The following is a 23,950-nucleotide window of genomic DNA, read 5'->3' as shown; positions in this document are numbered from 1 at the left end:
AAATGCAGATGGTGTTAGTGATACTTTTAATATCCTAGCACAACTTTCTATAATTAGTTCTATTAATAATAGTGTTTTTTTTTTCTTTTGACCACATCATCATTTTAAATTGAAAACACAAAAAAAAAAAAAAAAATTAAAAAAATACATTAAAACCTTAGAAATTTAGATTAATGGGGGAAATGGTAGTCTGAATTAGAGAAAAGTCCAAAGAGAATATTTGGAATATTTTTTTGACTATGACTTGAAAATATATAAATATTTTCAGGTCATAGTTCATAAAAACAAACAAGTATATTTACAGTCAACTTCTTTAAAAAATGTAAAAATATGACAAAGAGAAAACAGAAATAATTTGATTTTCTAAAAAAATTTTTTATATTTTAGAAGTTGATAACTATAAATTTAATCAGATGTAGACAGTTGAATCATGGCATCTTTTTTAAAGAAATCAGTAAGTTTAAGACATTTAAAGGACTATGTTATCCTCACGTTTTTTTTTTTGCAGCCAGGGATTTGAACTGTTTATTTAATACAATGATTTTAATGCACAAAGCAGAATAAACTCTGCTTTCACAATGAATTCCCTGTTATTGCATTTCTTTGAAACAAATGGCCTCACCATAAGATTAAGTGGCCAGTTCTTTTAAAAACGTGAAAAGACATGCATTTAAAAACATCTTAAAAACACATTGAGAAAACTTTTATTAATTGTATTCAGAATAAAAAAAAGGAGATCTGAGGATTTAATTAACAAGTACAGAGCAATGTTGAGAAAAAGTTGCAAGTTAGGATTGAAATTGAAAGTGTCTACAATCCTGCACAGATGCAATGGAAAAGAGAATACGATGAGAGCCTTCTCAATCAGTTTGGACATGGAGAGACTGTGTGAGGATTATGGGGTAGAATTTTTCCCAGCATGGTCTATACTTGTTAACAGGAGAGACTGTTTCTACAGGGATGAGATACACTTAAATAGAAAGGGTGCAAGGATATTTGCTGATATGATCAAGGCAGCGTTAGGTGGGTTGGACAACTGCTAGATAGCCCAGGGGAATATACAGACTAATAGATTAACAGTAACTGCAGACAGAGCTGAAAGTGATTCTTGCACTTCTATCAAGACATACAGCATCTTGGAAAGCAAGATGTCAGGGATTTCAGGAATTTTCTTGTTACAAGGATCTATACCAAATGGGTCCTTGTGGAACAAGGAAATACATGGGTTGTGTTAATGTCACTAAGAGTGAAAACAGATACAGGTATTTGTATGTAGCATAGTAAATAAATTTGATGAATTTGAAGAACTGATCAAATCATCAAATGTAGACATTGTGGAGATATCAGAAACATGGTATCACTCAGATATAAGGAATTTGAATATGGGATGTAAAATATGTACAGAAAAGACAGACAGGATAAGAGGGGGGTTATACTTTGGGAACTTTAACTTTCCATATAGTGACTGGACCTTGTGCATTGGTTACTCACACAACAGCAAGTCTTTAATGGATTTACTGGATCTGGATGATTGTTTCCTATGCTAGCATGTTAGGGAGTAAACAATAGATAGCAATACCCTTCATCTGATTATCAGCAGTGACCCTTTGTGCATTAAGAATCTGCAGACAAAAGACCTATTAGGTGGCAGTGAACACGATGTGTTGATGTGGGATTTTCTTAAAGAAGCAATAATGATCAAAGGCAAAAGAAAAGGCTTTTAATATTATAAAGGTGACTACAGCAGTCTCAGACAGTTTTTAAATTCTATACAGTGAGGCTACCTGATGAAGTTACAACTGCAAATTCTAAATGAGAAGAGTTCAGGGCTGGAGATTTTATACCAAGTAAGAGATACAGTTCAAGGCATAGACCTAAATGGATGTGATATGAACTGATCAGACTCGTGGAAAAAAAAGAAAAATGCACGGCAGGCATATAAGTTTTCAGGTGATACAGATGCCTACAGCAGATATAATATACTGTGTAGTCAAGTGAGAAAGGAGGTTAGGTGAGCTAAGGCAAATTGTGAGAGGTTTGGCAAAGAATGCAGAAAAGCAGTTAAGACATCTTTATTAAACATAGAACGAAGGATTGAAATCACATTAGCATTAGTAGTGGCATATGATGCAAGAAAGCAAGCTTATACAGCATCAGCCAAAACAAAAACCACCTCCCATTTCACTTATTCATTCCCTCTAATAGTTTGTCTAGTTTTTCCCTGAAAGTATTTAAGCTATCAACTTCCACAACAACAGATGGAAGTTTGTTCCAGCAATCAACTACCTGCTGGCTAAATTCAAATTTCTGCAATCATCTTTTCTTAATTTCAATTTATGCCTCCTCAAGTGTGTAATCTGAGCAAGAGGAAGAATCCCATCAGCACTACGCTTGCTCACACAATTTTGAGCAAGCTCAGTGCAATTAATTTTTTCTTAGTGGGACTGACAGATGTGTCACCAGCTGTAAATTCTAAATGTAGAGCATATCAAAGCTATCAAGCTTTTTATACCAGCAAAGAAATATTGTTCAAGCTTTAGACCTAAATAAGTGTCAGCTGAACTGATGAGGACAGTGGCAGAGAAGTGACAAGTGATGATTATAAATTATCAGGTTACAGAGAAACCTACACCATGTACAAACTCATCAGCAATCAAGTCACTAAAGGGGTTAGGCAAGTTAAGCCAGATTATGAGAAGTTGCTACGAAACAGGTTGCTACAAAACAATAAATATTTTGGTATTATATTTATTCAGTATAATTGGTATAATGGCTGACAACCCAGTTGCGAATTAATTTTGCAACATGAGAGATTCCAAGAGTTATGTAGTTTGATACATATAAGATTTAGGGCTAAAAAGACTCAGACTGCAAGAAGGGTTTACTGTCATATAAATTAGTGCAATAGCATCATTTCTATACACAGTAAACCAACCAAGGTTGTGCAGTGGCATGATGAGGTCACCAGCTGTAAATTCATATATAAATTTTTATATTCATTCATATATAAATTCATCATTTAGAAGACTAAATGCACAAGGCATAATATTTTATGGGTTGAAATTAACTATATATTGGTGTTAATACACCATAATTTACCCATAAGTTTAACACTACATAAGTAGTCTTAAGGCATCATTTGATTTTATCTGATATTGTGGCTTTCTTCACAATGAGATACCAGATATTGCACTACTTCAAATAAACAATGCTTCTCTAATAGAGGAGACTACTGTTATTTATTCTCAGTGGACATCACCACCAAGGTGCTGGTGCCCACAGAGAATAAGATAAAATAACATAAAATAAATAAAATCAAATGATGCCTTAACACTACTTATGTAGTTAAACTATTAAACTTATGGATAAACTATGATGTGTTTACACTAATATTATATAGAATCATCATTATGTAACATCTCATATTGTGAATTCTTTCACAAGTTGCTATCTCATTATGAGAAGCATTACTTATTCGAGGTATCATTGTGAAGGAATTCATATTCCTTCACAATGGAATATGACATTATATAATGATAAGATGTTATATAGTGATGTATATATAATGTTATATAATGATGATATAATGATATAATATTTGAGATGTTATATAATGGTGCCACTGCACAACTTCAGTAGGCACCTCCGTAGCCAGGTGGGCAGGAGCAGCAGTGCATAACACATGCTTCTTGATTAGACCGGGGTTCGAGCCCGTGACCACCAAATGCGGAGGATGCGGAAAGGTCTGGGAATGACCACCGCATATCCCCAGAGCAATATGGCTTTAGTTGCTAATGCTCCTAAAAACCAAAATAACAACAACTTCAGTTGGTTCACTGTGTATAGTAATGATGCTATTGCACTAACTTATATGACAGTAAACTTTTCTCACAGTCTGAGGCTTTTCAGCCCTAAATCCTATATGTATCTTTATAGAATACTTAATAGAACTCTGTAGTTCTACATTCTCTAAATTTATTTGTTCAGTTTAATTACAGCTATATAATATTTATTACTTTTCTCCCATATACTCCTTTTTTTTTTAATTCTCTTTTTTTTTCTCTATATGTATCTCTTCACAAACAGTACCGCTTTCACGCGTGTTGCATAACAATACTAATACATATAACAATATTAATACTAATTCTAAATGGAGAGCATTCAGGCAGTCCATGCAAACCATGCATGGACTGTCTAAAGCTAAAAATACTGCATTAAAACTACATTTAATATATGAATTTCTTTTTAACATATAAATTGTATGAAAAATAAAAATAATAATTTCTGGTTTCTATTTGTTCAAGGTTAAAAAAATTTGGAATTGCTTAACAAATATTTTTAACAGTTCAAATGTAAAATTTCATGAAAATCTGTTGATTGGGGCTCAAGTAACACCCACTGCAGTGGGTGTTACATGCAGATGGATGGACATGGAGAAGACAACAGACACATATACATTAGAATGTGCCTAAAACACACACACACACACACACACACACACACACACACACACACACACACACACACACACACACACACACACACACACACACACACTTTGATTAAAAAAAATTAATAAAGTGATATGTTATTTTTTATAAAATCTTTCAAATTAAACTTCATTAGTAACTTTTCCATAAAAAGCCTTTCATAAAAAACCTGCCTTAAAAATTTTTGCTTCAAAGTCACTTCTCCTATCAGACCCTAAGTTTTGTATCAGATTACTAAAATAACTTGCATATTGGTTTTATCTTTTTTAAAATCTTTTAACTCTATTGTAGTATATATATATATATATATATTTACATTTTTCATGTGTGAAAAAATATATATGAGTATTTACATTTTTAAGATCATCTCAAGTATATTTTAAATAATGGTTCCTAAAGTTACTGCTGCAGTAAGTATGATTTCAACAAGAAATATATACAAGTATTTACATTTTTAAGATCATCTCAAGTATATTTTAAATAATGTGTCAGCTTGATACACAATTGCTTACACTCAGCTTCCAGAAATGCTAAAGGCAATAAAAAGCTCTAACAACTTAACTTTCAGAATTGGCCTGATAGGTATGCTCTTTTTTGTCTGCAGATTCCCTGTTTATGTAGAATTGTTTTAATCTTCCAGTGGGTGCTACAGTCTATTATCTGTTATTTCCAAGTAATTGTAGAAACAGTTTGTAATAGATGATAGCACCAAAATAGTGTTGAAAATCAGAGGAATAGCTTGCCTGTTGGCAACAGCTGTTTGATATTACAAAATCAGAAATTCTCTTCAATTCAGATCTAGAAGTGTATGAAATTTAATAAAGTGATACATATATAGATAAAGAGCAATATCACGTAACATTTTTTTGTCCTGATCCCCTTTTGGTTCCTAGCTTCACTGGGAGGCCACTCCCAAAATTAAATGTGATTTTTGTTTTATTGTTCTTAATAATAAAATATTGTTATCCACTAACAAAAATATTTCTAATCCACCTTCAAAATTTGCCCTTCCAGGTTTAAAAATAAAATTAAAAATCTAATCTGCCTGCCTGTCTATCTGTGCACAGTCAGCTTGATACACAATTGCTTACACTCAGCTTCCAGAAATGCTAAAGGCAATAAAAGGCTCTAACAACTTAACTTACCTTTCAGAATTGGCCCGATAGGTATGCTCTTTTTTGTCTGCAGATTCCCTGGAGCCTCCAAATAAAAGTTTTTATACCAGTTAAACAGAGAACATCAGAACATCGACAGTAGCAACAGTTTTTTTTTTAAATTGCTATTTGATTTTTGATAATAATTTCACTTTGGTATTTCAAAATAAGAACAAATTAATATTTTAAAGCATTCATGTACAAATTTGCAAAATTACATGAAGAAATTTACTCCTTAATTTAAGATGTTTATTTTTGTACTAGCAATCACTTTAACTATTTTTTTGGCCTTTTTATCCATTCTAATATTTATATTTTTCATGGCTTCTTTTTTTCTAATGAAAGAAGATCCCAGAGCACAACTTTCAGTAGCCAGTACTGTGTGTACTGGCTACTGAAAGTTTTTTTTACACCAGTACATGGTGTAAAAAAAAAGTAATTGTAGGGAGGGTGATATTTATCATTATAAAATGCAATAACTTTAAAATAAAATGTATTGCATTTTTTAATGATATACATAACCCTCCCATTAATTATTGTACTATATGATATGCAATAATTAATTATTTTTCTTAATTTGAAAGATATTTGCTAGAATGTCATTGTGGTAAATGAGCAGACTGTACTGAGTAAAATTAAAGCTTCACAGATTCCAAGTTCTAAAAGTTGGCAGGTCTGTATTACCGTTACTTGACAACCCATTAAGAGAGAGAGAGAGAGAGAGAGATCCACCACATAAGGTGGATTGGAAACAGGAGAAGTACTCAAAATAGCCCACATGTAAGCTTTGTGTGTGTGTGTAGTAAACTTCCTGAGGTCACATTCTCATAGCTCTTCTCATTTTCCAGAATGATAGTCTGGAAAATTTATTTCAAATTAATAATAATAATAATAATTAATTACTGCATTCCAATACATTTCAGAGATGAATGGAAAGGTTAATGGGAAGATTTATGGACTGGTTTACTAAACTACTTACGTAACCTCTTTTGGCAGATATTAGAAATAACAGTAATAACAGATCTGAACTAACAGATAACTAGCCTAGAAAGTAATAATTTTGTTATGTTCTTTAGAAACTTCAGAAGCCACTGCTCCTCCAGGCCCAAAGCCATGGCCACCTCGCAATATCACAGTTTCAAAGGCAACCCAAGGAATCCGCATTTCTTGGCAGCCTGCTCTTAACCAATCAGTGCCTGTTGCATTTTATTATGTGGAATATCGTACTGATGCACACTGGCAGAGGTGGGGACCAGTAAAAGATGCTACATACTATATTGGTAAGTTCTAGTTAAAGTAATGAGCTTAAATCATGTTTCTATAAATTGTGTAAACAATACTAAGAATTTTTTTTTTTTTACAAGAAAATAGCAAGAACATATATTCAAGAAACAATATTTATATATTATGTTTATTTATTATGTCATATTCATAACTAAATTATCAAGTGGCAGCCAAGTTGAACAGATATTTTGCAACAATCTTTATTATTGAAACCACGTAAGTATCATGGGAGGAGTAATGATGTTAAGTTGAACTGCTGTAAAATAAGTGACATGATATTAGAGAATTGCCTTTAAGGAAAGCTAGTTAGGCTGAGAGCATGTAATGTCAGTTTTTCAATATAACTGGATGTATTAGCATTAGCAAAGCCACATGATGCAAGAAAGCAAGCTTATATAGCATCAGCCAAAAAAAAAAAAAAAAACACTTTCTCATTTCACCCATCCACTCACTCCAAATGTTTGTCTCAGACCAGAGCAGCAAGCAAAAGGGCTCAAACTACTGGAAGAGCTGTGGCTCAGGGGTGAACTGAGGGGAGCAGATGTCCTCTGAATCACAGTCTATTGAAATGCACTGCTTGATTGATGTTTGTGGAGCAATCAGGAACAGGACATGATATTGCCAAGGGGAATGTCTTTGTGTGTGCCCAATGTAAGGAATGCGAGGAAAATCAGGTGCCAACTCGGCATTGTTATGGGCTTATATGAGCACTTGAAAGACAGGGTGGATGCCCTCAAATGATTTAAATTAAAGGGCCCATCAAGCTCTCAGGTGCCCACATCAATGTCAGAACTTGCACTTGAACATTACGCAACACAGCGGCAACCCTCAAGGCAGAATGCGCTGGTCCCAAAGGAACTAGTTGTGGTAGGTGACTATTGTCAGGGAAACGGAAAACCATATTGTGCAAAAAAGGATGGATGGAACAGGACCAGGGTATGGTCCTGTTCCAGGGGCAAACGTTGATGACCCTGTAGGGCAGATATCATCCTTTAAGGGCACAAAGGGTGATATTGTTGTAAACGTTGGCACTAATGATATTAACAGTAGGAGACCGGCAGAATTTCTTAACAAGTACAAGACAATGCTGAAAAAAAACCGTGAGTTAGGGTTCAATTTGAAAGCGTCTGCAATTCTGCCCAGACACGATAGGAGAGAGTATATGATGAGAGTCTTATCGATCAATTCGGCCCTGGAGAGATTGTGCAAGGCTCAAGTGGTAGAATTTTCTCAGCCTGGTCTGTGCTTGTTAACAGGAGAGACTGCTTCTACAGGGATGGGATACACTTAAATAGAAAGAGTGCAAGAATATTTGCTGATGCTATCGAGGCAGAGTTAGGTGGGTCAGCAAACTGCTAGCTTGGGGATACATGGACTAATAGATTAACAGTAGCCGCTGGCAGAGGTAAAAGTGATTCTTGCACTACTTCTATTGAAATGCAATTGAGCAGCATCCTGGAAAGCAAAGCAATGGGAATTTCCAGGACTGCTGGGAGTCATAGTGGAACAAGTAAATACATGGGCTGTGTTAGAGTAACTAAGAGTAGAAACAGGTGCATGTATACTTGCATGTACACCAATGCTAGGAGTGTAGTAGGTAGAATTTTTTTCAGCCTGGTCTGTACTTGTTAACAGGAGAGACTGCTTCTACAGGGATGGGATACACTTAAATAGAAAGGGTGCAAGAATATTTGCTGATGCTATCGAGGCAGTGTTAGCTGGGTCGGAAAACTGCCACCTTGGGGGGGGGGGGGATACAAGGACTAATAGATTGACAGTAGCCACTGGCAGAGGTGAAAGTGATTCTTGCACTGCTTCTATTGGAATGAGCAGAAGCCTGGAAAACAAAATGCAGGATATTTCAGAGACTGCTGGGAGTAATTGCGGTACAAGTAAACACATGGGTTGTGTTAAGGTAGCTAAGAATAGGAACAGGTGCATGTATATTTGCGTGTACACCAATGCTAGGAGTTCGGTAAATAAATTTGATGAATTTGAGGTATTGCTCAAAGCATCAAAGGCGGATATTGTTGGGATATCAGAGACGTGGTGTCACACAGATATAAGGAATGCAGAACTGGAATTTGGGGAGTACAATGTCTACAGAAAGGATAGACAGGATAGGAAGGGAGGAGGAGTTATCCTTTTAGTTAAGAAACACATAAAATCCAAGGAAATTAAGCCAGTCGACATCGCTAAACATTGCAGTGTCGAGTCAGTTTGGTGTGACATAAGCATTGGGACATCAAAATTGAGAGCAGGAGTGTGCTATAGGCCTAATGACTCTGATGAGTATAATAAGAAACTGTACTGGAAAATAGAGTGGGCCAGTAAATCAGAGAGTCTTATAATGGGGGATTTTAATTTCCCAGATATTACCTGGAATTTCTGAGTTGGTCACTCACACACTAGCAAGGCTTTTGTGGATTTATTGGATGATTGTTTTCTACATCAGCATGTTCGGGAGGCAAACAGAGTGAGTAGTACTCTTGATTTGATTATCAGTAGTGATTCTTCATGCATTTAGAATCTGCAGATAAGGGAACCACTAGGTGGCAGTGATCACAGTGTGCTGAAGTGAGTTTTACTCAAAGAAGCAACTACCATCAAGGGTAAAGGGAGGAGTTTTTGCTTTCGTAAAGGTGACTACGGTGGTCTGAGACAGTATTTAAATTCTATACGATGAAACCAACTGATGATGTTACCAACAGCAAATTCAAAATGGGAAGAATTCAAAGAACTTATCTTGGAAGTTACTAGGCTTTACATACCAACTAAAAATTTTTCGTTCAAGGTTGAGGCCTAAAAGGATGTCAGATGAACTAATGAGACACATGGCAGAGAAGAAAAATGCATGGGATACATTTAAATTAACACGTGACACAGAAGCCTATGATAGATATAAGCTGGTCTGTAACTTAGTCCCAAAAGAGGTTAGGCAGATTATGAGAAATCTTTGGGAAAGGATGCAAAGAAAAAGAGCAAAGAGTTCTTTACTTATGTAAACTCTAGAAAGAAGGGGATGAATCAGATTGGTCCACTTGATATCGATGGTTCAACTGTTGATGATCTTGCTCAGGTAGTTAACAAACTAAATAAATATTTTGCATCGAAATTCACACATGAGGAGTTATTCAGCCAGGGGAATGCCAGAGTGTATTCAACTCTGGCAGTAAGCTAGAGAATCTTGTAATAACTGAGAGTAAAGTGGAGGAGAAATTGTTGAAGATAAACACAAGAAAGGCAACTGGGGTGGATGGGATCTATCCAGTTATATTAAAGGAGGCAGCAAAGGATGTAAGCAAACCCTTAGCCATAATTATGAGAGCTTCCTTGGACTTGGGGGAGGTAGATACCCATAGACTGGAGATGTGCAAATGTGACCCCAATTCACAACGGAGGATCAAAGGCTGACACAAATAATTATAGACCTGTGAGTTTAACTTCTGTTCCAGGAAAATTAATGGAGGCACTGGTTAAAGAATGTTGTTATTTGGATTTTAGGAGCATTAGCAACTAAGGCCATATTGCTCCGGGATATGCGGTGGTCATTCCCTGACCTTTCCGCATCCTCCGTATTTGGTGGTGACAAGCTCGAACCCCGGTCTAATCAAGAAGCGTGTGCTACGCACTGCTGCTCCTTCCCACCTGGCTACGGAGGTACCTTCTGGTTAAAGAAGCACTGCAGGACTAGACAAGACTTCAGTTATAGCTCGGACACAGCATGGTTTTGTTAAGGGGAAGTCTTGCCTGACCAATTTGATTGGATACTATGGTGCAGTCACAAAAGAACTGGATGCAGGCAATAACTTTGATATTATATACTTGGATCTTAGAAACGCTTTTGATACTGTTGCACATGGAAGACTGCTGCACAAATTGGAGCAGTGTGGCATTGGAGGCAAATTGCTGCTATGGATAAAGGCGTGGTTGAGGGGGAGAAGACAGAGAGTGGTAATCAGTGGACACTGCTCATTGTGGAGTCCCTCAGGGTTCAGTGTTGGGTCCATTATTGTTTTGTGTATTTATAAATAATATTGATGATGGTATATCAAGCTTAATGTCCAAGTTTGCAGACGATACAAAGGTTGGCAGTGTTGCTAAGGACACTACTGATGCTATGCTTCTGCAACAGGATCTGGTAAGGTTGAGCAGATGGAGTGAGAGGTGGCAAATGAAGTTTAACATTGACAAATGAAAAGTACTACATATGGGAAACAGCAACCCCAGAGCAAAGTATCAACTCTGTGGTACTGCACTGACAGTGGTAGAGAATGAAAAGGACCTGGGAGTAATTGTGCAGGCAGATATGAACTTTTCTGAGCAGTGCAGACAGGCTGCAAGAGTAGTTCATGGTGTCTTGTGAATGATATACAGGAATATTTCTAGCAGAGATAAGGAGGTGATTATTCCTTTGTATAAGGCATTGGTCAGGCCACACCTTCAGCACTGCATACAGGTCTTGAGGCCTCATTTCAAATAGGATGTAGAGCTGCTGGAATGAGTACAGAGAAGGACAAGAAGATTAGTGAATGGAACAAAGGGTTGCTCTTATGAAGAAAGGCTTAAGTTTTGCAAATTACAGTGTCTGGAGACTAGGCACCAGCAAGATGATCTGATAGAGGTGTATAAAGCCTTGAATATTTTGAGTATGCTCAATGCCGATGGGATTCTTCCTCTTGCTCAAAATAATCACATGAGAGGGCATAAATTCAGATTGAGGAAAGACAGATGTAGGATAGATGTGTGGTTATTTGCCTTTAGCCGGTGGGTAGTTGGTTGATGGAACAGACTTCCATCCCTTGTTGTGGAAGTTGAAAGCCTAAATAAATTTAAGGCTCAGCTGGACAGGTATTTTGAACGAATGGAGGGTTGAAATGGAAGTTTTTTTTTTGGCTGATGCTGCATAAGCTTTCTTTCTTCCATCATATGCCGCTGCTAATGCTAATGCTATATTTAATAAATTCAGTGAGTAAGAAACACTTAAATAGGTTCAAGGCAGAACTTGACAAACATTTAGAGCGAATAGATGGATGAAATAAGGTTTTTTTTTTTTTTTTCTTTTTGGCTGATGCTATATAAGCTTGCTTTCTTGCATCATGTGCCTTTGCTAATGCTAATGCTAGTTCTGCGTTAAATCTATTTAAGCTGTCAACTTCTACAATGACAGATGGAAGTTTGTTCCAGCAATCAGCCTCCCGCTGGCTAAAGGCAAACTTCTGCACATCTGTCCTACAACTGTCGTTCCTCAATTTGAATTTATGCCCTCTCAGGCGATTATTCTGAGCAAAAGAAAGCATTGAAGAAGAAGCAATCCCATCGGCATTGGGCATGCTGAGACCATTCAAGGCTTTATACACCTCAATCAGATCACCTCGCAGACATCTAGTCTCCAGACACTATTATTTGTGAAACTTAAGCCTTTCTTCGTAAGAGCAAACCTATGTTCCATTCACTAATTTTGTTGCCCTTCACTGTACCCGTTCCAACAGCTCTACATCCTTCTTAAAATTAGGCCTCCAGACCTATATACAGTACTCAAGATGTGGTCTGACCATTGCCTTATACAAGGGGATAATCACCTTCTTATCCCTTCTAGAAAAATTCCTGTATATCATTGACAAGACACCATGAACTACTCTTGCAGACCATCTGCACTGCTCAGAAAACTTCATACCTGCCTGCACAATTACCCACAGGTACTTTTCACTCTCTACCACTGTCAGTGTATGTGTTACTCTGGGGTTACTGCTTCCCATATGCAGTACTTGACATTTGTCAATGTTAAACTTCATTTGTCACCGCTCAGCCCACCTACTCAACTTTAGTAGATCCTGTTGCAGCAGCATACTGTCATTACCATCATTACAACACTGCCGACCTTCATATCGTCTGCAAACTTGGACATTAAGTTTGATATACCATCATCAACATCATTTAGAAATACAGAAAACAACAATGGACCCAACACTCAACCCTGAGGGTCTCCACTAATAATATTAGTCCATGTGAGCAGTGTCCATTGATTACCACTCTCTGTCTTCTCCCACTCAACCACCCCTTTATCTATAGCAGCAATTTGCCTCCAAAGCCACACTGCTGTAATTTGTGCAGCAGTCTTCCATGTGCAACAGTATCAAAAGCCTTTCTAAGATCCAAATATATGATATCAAAATTATTTTTTGCATCCAGTTCCTTTGTGACCACATCATAGTATGCAATCATATTGGTCAGACGAGGCTTCTCCTTAACAAAACCATGCTGTGTACGAGCTATAACTGAAGTCTTGTCTAGATGATCCTGCAATGCTTCTTTAACGAGTGCCTCCATTATTTTCCCTGGAACAGAAGTTAAACTAACAAGTCTATAATTACCTGTGTCTCCCTTTGATCCTCCTTTGTGGATTGGGGTCACATTTGCACATCTCCAGTCCATGGGTACCACCTTTGAGTTCAAGGAAGCTCTCATAATTATGGCTAATTTTTTGCTTACTTCCTTTGCTGCCTCCCTTAATATAACTGGATAGATTCCATCCACCCCAGGTGCCATTGTTATGTTTATCTTCAACAATTTCTCCTCCACTTTATTCTCAGTTATTACAAGATTATCTCGCTTACTGCCAGAGGTTAATAGACACCTGGCAGTCCCCTCTCTGAATAACTCCTCATGTGTGAATGTAGATGCAAAATATTCATTTAGTTTGTTAGTTACCTATGCAGGATCATCAACAGTTGAACCTTCGATATCAAGTGGACCAATTTGATTCATCCCCTTCCTTCTAGAGTTTACATAAGTAAAGAACGCTTTGCTGTTTTCCTTTGCATCCTTTGCCAAAGATTTATCATAATTTGCCTTTGCCTACCTAACCTTGTTTGTGACTTGGTTACAGACCAGCTTATATCTGTCATAGGCTTCCGTGTCACCTGTTAATTTATATGTAATCCATGCATTTTTCTTCTCTGCCACATGTCGTATTAGTTCATCTGACATCCATTTAGGTGTAAACCTTGAACAATATTTCTTGGTTGGTATGAAAAGCTTAGTAGCTTCCAAGATTAATTCTTTGAATGGTTCCAATTTTGAATTTGCTGTTAGTGACATCATCAGTAGGTCCCACCGTATAGAATTTAAATACTGTCTCAGACCACCATAGTCACCTTTACGAAAGCAAAAGCCCTTCCCTTTATCCCTGATGGTAGTTGACTCTTTGAGTAAATCCCACTTCAGCACCCTGTGATCACTGCCACCTAGTGGTTCCTTTATCTGCAGATTCTTAATGCATGACGAATCACTACTGATAATCAGATCAAGAGTATTACTCCCTCTAGATACCTCCCAAACATGCTGCTGTAGAAAACAATCATCCAGTAAATCCACAAAAACCTTGCTAGTGTGTGAGTGACCTAACCCCAGGGGCTCACATCTGGTGGGTATGGGCACACCCAAGGTCCTGAGCTGGGTATCATCATTCTTCTGTTCCTTGGTGATTTCCTTTTACTTATGACTCTCTCTCTCTCTCTCTCTCTCTCTCTCTCTCTCTCTCTCTCTCTCTCTCTCTCTCTCTCTCTCTTTTTCTCTCTCTCTTTCTCTCTCTCTCTCTCTCTCTCTCTCTCTCTCTTAGGGTAACTCGGGAATTGTTTTTTGGCTGGCGCAGCATAAGCCACAGGCTTCCTTGCACCATATACCTAATATTAATAATAATAAAAATAATAATAATACCCACAAATTCCAGTCAATATCTGGGAAATTAAAATCCCCCATTATAAGACACTCTGATGTACTGACCCAGTCTATTTCTCTGTACAGTTGTTTATTATACTCATCAGAGTCATTAAGCCTATAACATACTCCTACTCTCAATTTTGCTTTCCCAGTGCTTATGTCACACCAAACTGACTCGACACTGCACTGTCCAGCCATGTTGACTGGCTGTACTTCCTTGGATTTTATGTGTTTCTTAACCAATAGCATAACCCCCTCCTCTCTTCCTATCCTGTCTATCCTTCCTGTACCCATTGTACTCCCCAAATTCCAGTTCTGCATTCCTTATATCTGTGTGACACCACGTCTCTGTTATCCCAACAATATCTGCCTTTGAAGTTTTGACCAATACCTCAAATTCATCAAATTTATTTACCAAACTCCTAGCATTGGTGTACCAGAAGTATACATGCACCTGTTTCTTTTCTTAGCTACTAACTCAGCCCATGTATTTACTTCTTCTGCAATGACTCCCAGCAGTCTCTGGAATCTCCTGCATCTTGTTTTTCAGGCTTCTGCGCATTTCAATAGAAGCAGTGGAAGAATCACTTTCAACTCTCTCCGCTATCTATTAGTCCATGTTTCCCCACAAGCTAGCAGTTTTCCGGTTTTCCGACCCACTTAACTCTGCCTCGATAGCATCAGCAAATATTCTTCCACCATTTCTATTTAAGTGTATCCCATCCCTGTAGAAGCAGTCTCTCCTGTTAACAAGCACAGACCAGGCTGAGAAAAATTGTACCCCTTGAGCCTTGCACAATCTCTCCAGGGCCAAATTGATCAACAAGGCTCTCATCATATACACCCTCCTATTGTGTCTGGGCAGAATTTCAGACACTTTCAAATTCAACCCTGACTAAAGGGTTTTTATTCAGCTTTGACCTGTACTTGTTAAGTAATTCCTCCTACTCCTAATATCATTAGTGCCAACTTGTACAACAATATTACCTTGTGCCCTTAAAAGATGATATCTGCTCTACAATGTCATCAATCTTTGCCCCTGGCAGACATACCCTGCTCCTGTTCCACTTCTCCTTTTTTGCACAATATGTTTCCTGTTTCGTTGACAATAGAGTCACCAACAACAACTAGTTCCTTTGGGACTAGTGCATTCTGCCTTGGGGGTTGCCCCTGTGTTGCATGATGTTCAAGTGCAAGCTCTGGCATTGATGTGGGTAGCTGAGAGCTTGATGGACCCCTCAATTTGAGGGCATCCACTCTGTCCTTCAAGTTCTCATATAGGCCCATAACAGTGCTGAGGTGGTGCCTGATTTCCTCAAATGTACTGATGTATGTCTAGTTATATGAATGAGGCAACAAGTAAGTGCATCTCCCCTCTCCATAAGGGGAGTTAAAGAAGTGATAGCCAATTATAGACCAGTGAGAATGACTTCTCTGGTTGGTAAGATCATGGAATCTATGGTTAAAAATTGAATAAATTTTTAACCATAGATTTTTAACCATCCCAACAAGAATAGTATCCTGAATGGATCTCAGCATGATTTAATGAAGAGGAAATCTTGCCTGAGAAATCTGGTAAATTACTATGGTGAGCTCATAAAGCATTTGGATGCAAAGAACAACTTTGACTTTATATCTGGTTATGTTTTGATGTGGTTACTCATGAGAGGTTATTGTCTAAATTAGAGCAAGTCAGGTAACAGGGAAGATCCATCAGTGGTTTAGTGGTTGGTTGAAGGACAGGATGCAAGGATGAGCCATAAACACATTCCTCAGGGATGTGTTTGGACCTCTCTTATTTGTTATCTTCCTAAATGATATTGAAGAGGGAATACAGAGGTAGCTGTCAAAGTTTGCTGATAACATAAAGGTTGAGAGGGCAGTTAATGATCAGAACAAGATTATGCTACTTCAAAAGTATTTGGATAAATTGCAAGTATGGTCTTAAAAATGCAGCTAAACTTTTATGCTACCATGAGAGTATTGCACATGTGGAACAGAAACTCAAGAATAGTTTATAAGTTGGCGCCTCCGTAGCCAGGTGGGAAGGAGCAGCAGTGCATAGCACACGCTTCTTGATTAGACCGGGGTTCGAGCCCGTCACCACCAAATACGGAGGATGCGGAAAGGTCAAGGAATGACCACCGCATATTCCCGGAGCAATATGGCCTTAGTTGCTAATGCTCCTAAAAACCAAATAACAACAACAACAAGTTTATAAGTTGGAGAAAGGGAATTAAAGAATGTCTGGGATGAGAAAGATTTGGAGATTACAATACAGAAAGACATGAAGTTCAATGTGCAGTATAGAGAGGCAGAAAGAAGGGCACATGATATTCTGCTTATGATTTATTAGAATTTTATATAGAAGAGATCATTGTTCCCCACCGTAAGATGACAACAAGACCACAATACTGAATCCAGTTGTGAATTTTACAAGCATTATCCCTATGAGGAATGACTTAGAATATGTGGTCTGGCAGAGCTCAGCAACTAGACACCTTGGGAAGAAGAGATTAGTAAAATGAAAAAGAGACAGATATTCTCATTGGTGTGAGATACAAGAACCAGAGGACACAATTATAAAATTTTAAAGAATAACAGTAGACTACATCTTGTAAAATTTACCAGTGGGAAGCATGTTACAGAGCATTGGAATAAATTGCCTGAAGGGATAGCATAAAACAAAAAATTGGGTCAAGTGTTTTGTTTTAGCATTAGCATTTGCATCATGAGAGACATATAATGCAAGAAAGCAATCTTATATAGCATCAGCCAAAAAAAAAAGAAAAGAAACTCACCATTTCACCCATCCATTTGCTCCAAATGTTTGTCCAGTTCTTCCTTGAATTTATTTAAGCTTTCAACTTCTAGAACAACAGACGGAAGTTTGTTAGTGCACTCAACCACCCACTGGCTAAAGGCAAATTTCCACACATCTATTCTACAAGTGTCTTTAGTCAATTTGAATTTTTGAATTAATCTCCTCAGGTGCATAATCTGAACAAGCAGAAAAATTCCACCAGCACTGAACTTTCTCAAACCATTCAAGGCCTTATATACCTCAATGAGATCACTCCGCAAGTCCCTAGTCTCTAGACGTTTAAATTTGCAGAATTTTAGCCTTTAGTGATAAAAGCAACCCTTTGTTGTCCTCACCAATATCATTGCCATTCTCTGTACACATTCCAGCAGCTCTACATCCTTCCTAAAATGAGGTCTCCAGACCTGTATAAATACTCAAGGTGTGGCCTAACCATTGCCTTATACAAAGGAATAATCACCTCCTTATCCCTTCTTCTTCTTCAAGAGGAGTGTTTCCATTTACAATGGGTTTCCTCAGCCTACAAGTTATTTCTTGTTAGGAATTTTTTCCCGCCATAAAGTGCAGTTCAAGGTGTCTTGGTCGGTTAAGCCTCAGGCTGTCATGCACTCCCGTACTCCATCCATCCATGCCCTCCTAGGTCTTCCTCTTCTCCTTCTTCCAGGAAGTATCCATTCCAGGATAGCCTTTGGATATCTGTTTTCTTGCATCCGTTTTACATGTCCATACCATGTTAGATGGTGTCAATAATAGTCTTTTTCACTTCCATTTTTTCCCTTATGTCTTCATTCCATTTTCTGTCTCTTCTAGAAGTTCCTGCTGAGCGTCTCCAAAAATCCATTTCTGTGGAGAGCAATTTGTTTTCCGCTCGCCTATTCAATGTCCAGGTTTCCACTACATACAATAGAAAACTTTGTACAATCATTTGAAATATAAGTTTCTTTGCTTTATGTAGGATATTTTTGCTCCACAGAACAGAGTTTAACATGCTGATAGCCTTTCTGCCGTCTGTAATTCTCTTATTGATCTCTGCTTGGGATGATCCATCACTTTGTAAGATTGATCCCAAATATTTGAATTTATCCCTGCTAGCAAAATTCCTGTATAACATTGACCAGACCCCATGAGCTGCTCTGTCAACCTGTCTGCACTGCTCAGAAAACTTCATATCTGACTGCACAATTACCCCCAGGTCTTTTTCATTCTCCACTACCCTGAGTGTAGTACTTCACAGTTAGAGCATTACTCTGGGGGTCATGGCTACCCATATGCAGTACTTTGCATTTGTCAATGTTAAACTTCAACTGCCACCTCTCAGCCCATCTGCCCAACTTTTCTAGATCCCATTGTAGTTTTGTATTGTCATTAGCAACCCTGCCAACCTTTGTATCATCTGCAATCTTCAATATTAAGCCTGATATACCATCATCAATATCATTGATAAATATACAAAACAACAAGGGACCCAACACTGAATTCTGGGGGACTCCACTAATAATATTAGTCCACAAAGAGCAGTGTCCATTTATTACCATGCTCTGTCTTCTGCCACGCAACCATTCCATTATCCATAGCAGCAACTTACCCTTAATGCCATACTGCTGCAATTTGTACTGCAGCCTTCCATGAGCAACAGTATCAAAAGCTTTCCTGAAATCCAAGTATATGATATCAAAATTATTTTTTGCATCCAGTTCCTTTGTGACCACATCGCAGCATCCAGTCAAATTGGTCAGACAAGATTTCCCCTTAATAAACCCATGCTGTGTCTGAACTGTAACTGCAGTCTTGTTTAGATGATCCTGCAATGCTTCTTTAATCAGTGATTCCATTATTTTTCCCAGAACAGAAGTTAAACTAACAGTTCTGTAATTACCTGTGTCAGCCTTTATCCCCTTTTGTGAATTGGAGATACATTTCCACATCTCTCTTCCATCACAACTTCCCCTTAATCCAAGGATCTTCTCCTAATTATGGCCAAAGGTTTGCTTACCTCCTTTACTGCCTCCTTTAATATAACTGGATAGATCCCATCCACCCTAGGTGCCTTTCTTATGTTTAACTTCAACAACTTCTCTTCCAATTTGCTCTCAGTTATTACAAAATCATTTAGCTCCCTGTTAGAGTTTGATGAATTTTTTGCTTCCATTTCCCTAAAGAATTCCTCACGTGTGAATGTAGATGTAAAATACTCATTCAGTTTGTCAGCTACCTGAGCAGGATCATCAACAGTCGAACCATCAATTTCAATTGGACTAATCTGATCATCCCCTTCTTTCTAGAGGTTATCTAAGTAAAGGAGTCTTTGCTGTTTTTCTTTGCATCCTTTGTCAAAGATTTCTCATGATCTGCCTAACTTGCCTAACTTCCTTTGTAACTTGATTACAGACTAGCTTATATCTACCGTAGGTTTCTGTGTCACCTGATAATTTATATGCAGCCCATGCATTTTTCTTCTCTGCCATGAGTCTCATTAGGTCATCTGACATCCATTTAGGCCTAAACCTTAAACAGTATTTCTTAGTTGGTATGAAAAGCCTAGCAGCTATCAATATTAATTCCTTGAATGCATCCCATTTATAATTTGCTGTTGATAGCTTCATTTTGGTTTCACTGTATGGATTTTAAAAACTTTCTGAGACCACTGTAGTCACTTTTATAAAAGCAAAACCCTTCCCTTTAACCCTGATGGTAGTTACATCTTTTAATTAAATCTCATATCAGCTCACTGTGATCACTGCCACCTAGTGGTTCCTTTATTTACAGATTCTTAATTAGCATTAGCATTAGCATTAGTAGAGGCATTTGATGCAAGAAAGCAAGCTCATGCAGCATCAGCCAAAAAAAATAAAAATAAAAATAAAAAAAATAAAGAAATCACTTCCACTTCACCCCTCTGTTCATTCAAAATACCTGTCCAGCTGAGCCTTAAACTTCATGAATAATCACTGCTGATAATCAGATCAAGAGTATTACTCCCTCTGGTTGCCTCTTGAATATGTTGCTGTAGAAAACAATCATCCAGTAAATTCACAAAATCTTGCTAGTGTGTGTGTGACCAACTCACAAGTTCCACTCAATATCTGGGAAGTTAAAATCCCACATTATAAGACATTCTGATTTACTATCCCACTATATTTCTCTGTGCAGTTCGTTATACTTATCAGAGTCATTGGGCCTATAACACACTCCTACTCTCATTTTTGCTTTCCCAGTGCTTATATCACACCAAACTGACTCAACATTGCACTGTCCACCTTGTCAACTGGATTCACTACCCTTAGATTTTATGTTTCTTAACTAAGAGCCTAACCCTCCTCCCTTCCTATCCTTTCTGTACCCATTTTACTCTTCAAATTCCAATTTTGCATTCCTTATATCTGTGTGACAGCATGTATCTGATTCCCAACAATATCCACCTTTGATGTCTTGACGACCAGCACTTAAAATTCATCAAATTTATTTACTATACTCCTAGCATTTGTGTACATGCAAGTATGCATGCACCTGTTCTTACCCGTAGTTAGTCTAACACAGCCCATGTATTTACTTGTTCCATGATGACCCTGAGCAGTTCTTAAAATCCCCAGCACCTTGTTTTCCAGGCTGCTGCTCATTCCCTTAGAAGCAGTGCAAGAATCACTTTCACCTCTGCCTGTGGCTATTGTTAATCTATTAGCCTGTGTATCCCTTCCAAGCTGGCATTTTTCTGACCCACCTAACACTGCCCCAATGGCATCAGAAAATATTCTTGCACCCTTTTTATTTATATGTATCCCATCCCTGTAGAAACAGTCTGTCATGTTAACAAGCACAGAGCATGCTGTGAAAAATTCTACCCCTTGAGCCTTGCACATTTTCTCTAAGTCCAAATTGATTGACAAGGCTCTCAATATGTACTCCCTCCTATCATGTCTGGGAAGAATTGCAGAAACTGAAATTTAACCCTAACTCACAACTTTTTTCAACGTTGACCTGTACTTATTAAGTAAGTCCACATATCTCCTACTCTTAATGTCATTAGTGCCAATGTGTACAACAATATGACCTTTTTTGCCCTTAAAAGATGATATCTGCTGTACAATGTCATCAACTTTCGCCCCTGGCAGACATACTCTGGTCCTATTCCACCTATCCTTTTTGCATAACAGATTTCCCAATTCCCTGACAATAGAGTCACCAACAATAACTAGCTCCTGTGGGACCAACGCATTCTGCCCTGAAATTTGCCCCTGTGTTGCCCGATGCAGAAGAGTGAGCTCTGGCATTGAGTTAGTCAGCTGTGAGCTTGATGAGCTCTTTTTTAATTCCTTCGAGGGCATCTATTAATTCCTTTGAGGGCATCTACCCTACTTATCAAACTATCGTAGACACCCAACAGAACACTGATTTGGCGCCTAGGTTTTTTTGGCAGATGCAGAAGAAGTTCACTTCCTTGCATTATTATGCCAATTTAATACTAATATTAAACCAGTAATGAGGACTCCATAGTCAACTAGACTATCTATAAACAAAATTCCACAACTAAAGATTAAAAATATTAAACTAAAAAAAAAGTTTTTTTTTTTTTTAAATTGGAAATCAGATACTTGCTGAGATATTCAGTCTGTTACTCAAAGCAAAACAATCTCTTTTTTTGGCAACAGATACATATACAGATAGTTTTTAATTCTTTATTTAGTTCAGTTTCTGATATTAAGCAGTGCATACTTTACTTAATTTTAAAAATACTTTTATGAGTATAAATGGGCCTGTTGTACAGGGATCCATGGTGAAATGAAATAATGATAACATATGAATCCAGTAAAATATCTTTAATATAAATACTTTGTAGCTTTCAAGACAATCGTGTCTCTTTTTCAACAGAATTTGAACTTAACGGATACAGTTATGCGTGAAGTGAGAGGTGTGAAGGCACATTATTCAATCATTAAACTGGCATTCATTGTTGCTGCAGGAACATGCGCAATTCTTCTCCAGTGCTTGTTGAGGTATAAAACGGTTGTCTCCAAGATGGGGTGCAGTCTCATGCCTTTGCAGCGGTTCATGGCTCTTGAATCACTCAATATATTGAGTGACTTTAACCATAGGCGGTGGCGGAAGTGCTGAGAGTGGTCTATTATTTCATAGTCTCGCTTGGGATTGAGGTCGTGGTGGGTAGCCCAGAAGTGCTTGCGATTACGGACTAGTTGGTCTCAGCAAGGCGGATTGCTCTGTCGTGTTCCACAAGGCGGTCTTGAAGACATCTCAAAGTCTCTCCTACGTAGCAGCTGTCACAGTCTTCAGGTTATGCGGTATATTACACTGCTGCGTAAGAGAGGTGTGACAGGGGTCTTTACACTGGAGACCAGGGAACATAGGCTCCTACCAGGCAACTGGATGCATTTTATGCGTAATTCCCTGAGGATTTTTGAGATCCGGCCTGACACGCCTGGATAGTAGGCGGTAGGTATATTGTCCTGGGTTGGTGGTCTCAGGTGGACTGTGAGCTCTTGTGCTTGCAATAGGCACTTGTCTATTGTGTTGGGTACCCACAATTGATTAAGTCTCTCCTCACACAAGAAATCTCGCTACGCCTGGCTACATCCGTGCTGGAATGGCTCCACGCTCTGGAGAAAAGAGTGCGGACAGTGCTGTTGAGTTGACTGGGGGCATGGCTGGATCTGTAGTTTGTGAATTGCCCGCACCACATAGGCTTACAGTATACTGAGGTTTCCAGGTGTGGTCCCACACGTTTTACTAGGACATCCAGGAACGGGAGTGATCCGTTGACCTCTAACTCTAGAGTGAACTCTCTAAGATATCTAACACTATCAGCTTTTATCTAGCGTTACATGTCTAAATTTAATAACATCAAAATTTTGCCTGACCTATTTGGTCTTTAACACATCTCTTTAGTGTTCAACCCTAACCAGCGATTTCCTAACAGCAATCCCATCAAGCATTAATGTCAAATGCATAATTTTTTTTTTTTTTTTTTTTTTTTTTAATAGGCCCTAGCCACTGAAATCCCAGGAAACTAGGTGGCAGCACCTGCCAGAGCAAATTGTTGTGATACTGGATACACCCGGCTAGCCTCCACGTGGCAGGGTATGGGCAACGTCGGGCCCCACTAGGGGCCTGGCGGCCATTAAGCCAGATAAACAATGGGCACAACATATCACACTGCACAGACACGACCCACACATTTTCAAGTCTCTGGCTTGACAGTGTACTGTCCTCGATACAGCGAAACACACGCGGAGATGGAAGAAATCCCAGGTGCCGTCTGACACGAACATACCTTATGTAAACCTTATCTAGAGTGAACTGGATGAACCCAGACAGGGAATTGAGATATTCTAGTAATGTTGTTTCAGAGCCACGTGGGATGACGGTGAAGATGTCATCAACATATCTGCACCGTGTTGTAATAGGTACAGATGGGTTCAGGAATATCTGTTCTTCTAATTCTTCCATGGTGATGTTGGCTACTA

General features: G+C 38.2%; 1 protein-coding gene across 4 annotated transcripts in view; it reads left to right on the top strand.

The window, feature by feature from the left end:
- LOC150086693 (protein turtle-like) overlaps nucleotides 1-23,950 on the top strand; it is a 1,103,226-nt gene that overhangs the window by 786,673 nt on the left and 292,603 nt on the right. For all 4 annotated transcript variants that reach the window (XM_090372696.1, XM_090372694.1, XM_090372697.1 and 1 more), the window contains one exon: nucleotides 6,721-6,924. In XM_090372696.1, coding sequence (XP_090228822.1) covers nucleotides 6,721-6,924 — 204 coding nt within the window. The remainder of the gene's footprint in view (nucleotides 1-6,720; nucleotides 6,925-23,950) is intronic.

This window comes from Mastigoproctus giganteus, chromosome 4, assembly GCF_048544385.1.
Source record: "Mastigoproctus giganteus isolate SK-2022 chromosome 4, ASM4854438v1, whole genome shotgun sequence".
Lineage (NCBI taxonomy): Eukaryota > Metazoa > Arthropoda > Arachnida > Uropygi > Thelyphonidae > Mastigoproctus > Mastigoproctus giganteus.
Note: the sequence above shows the minus strand (reverse complement) of the source record. Positions and strands in the feature narration are given on the sequence as shown.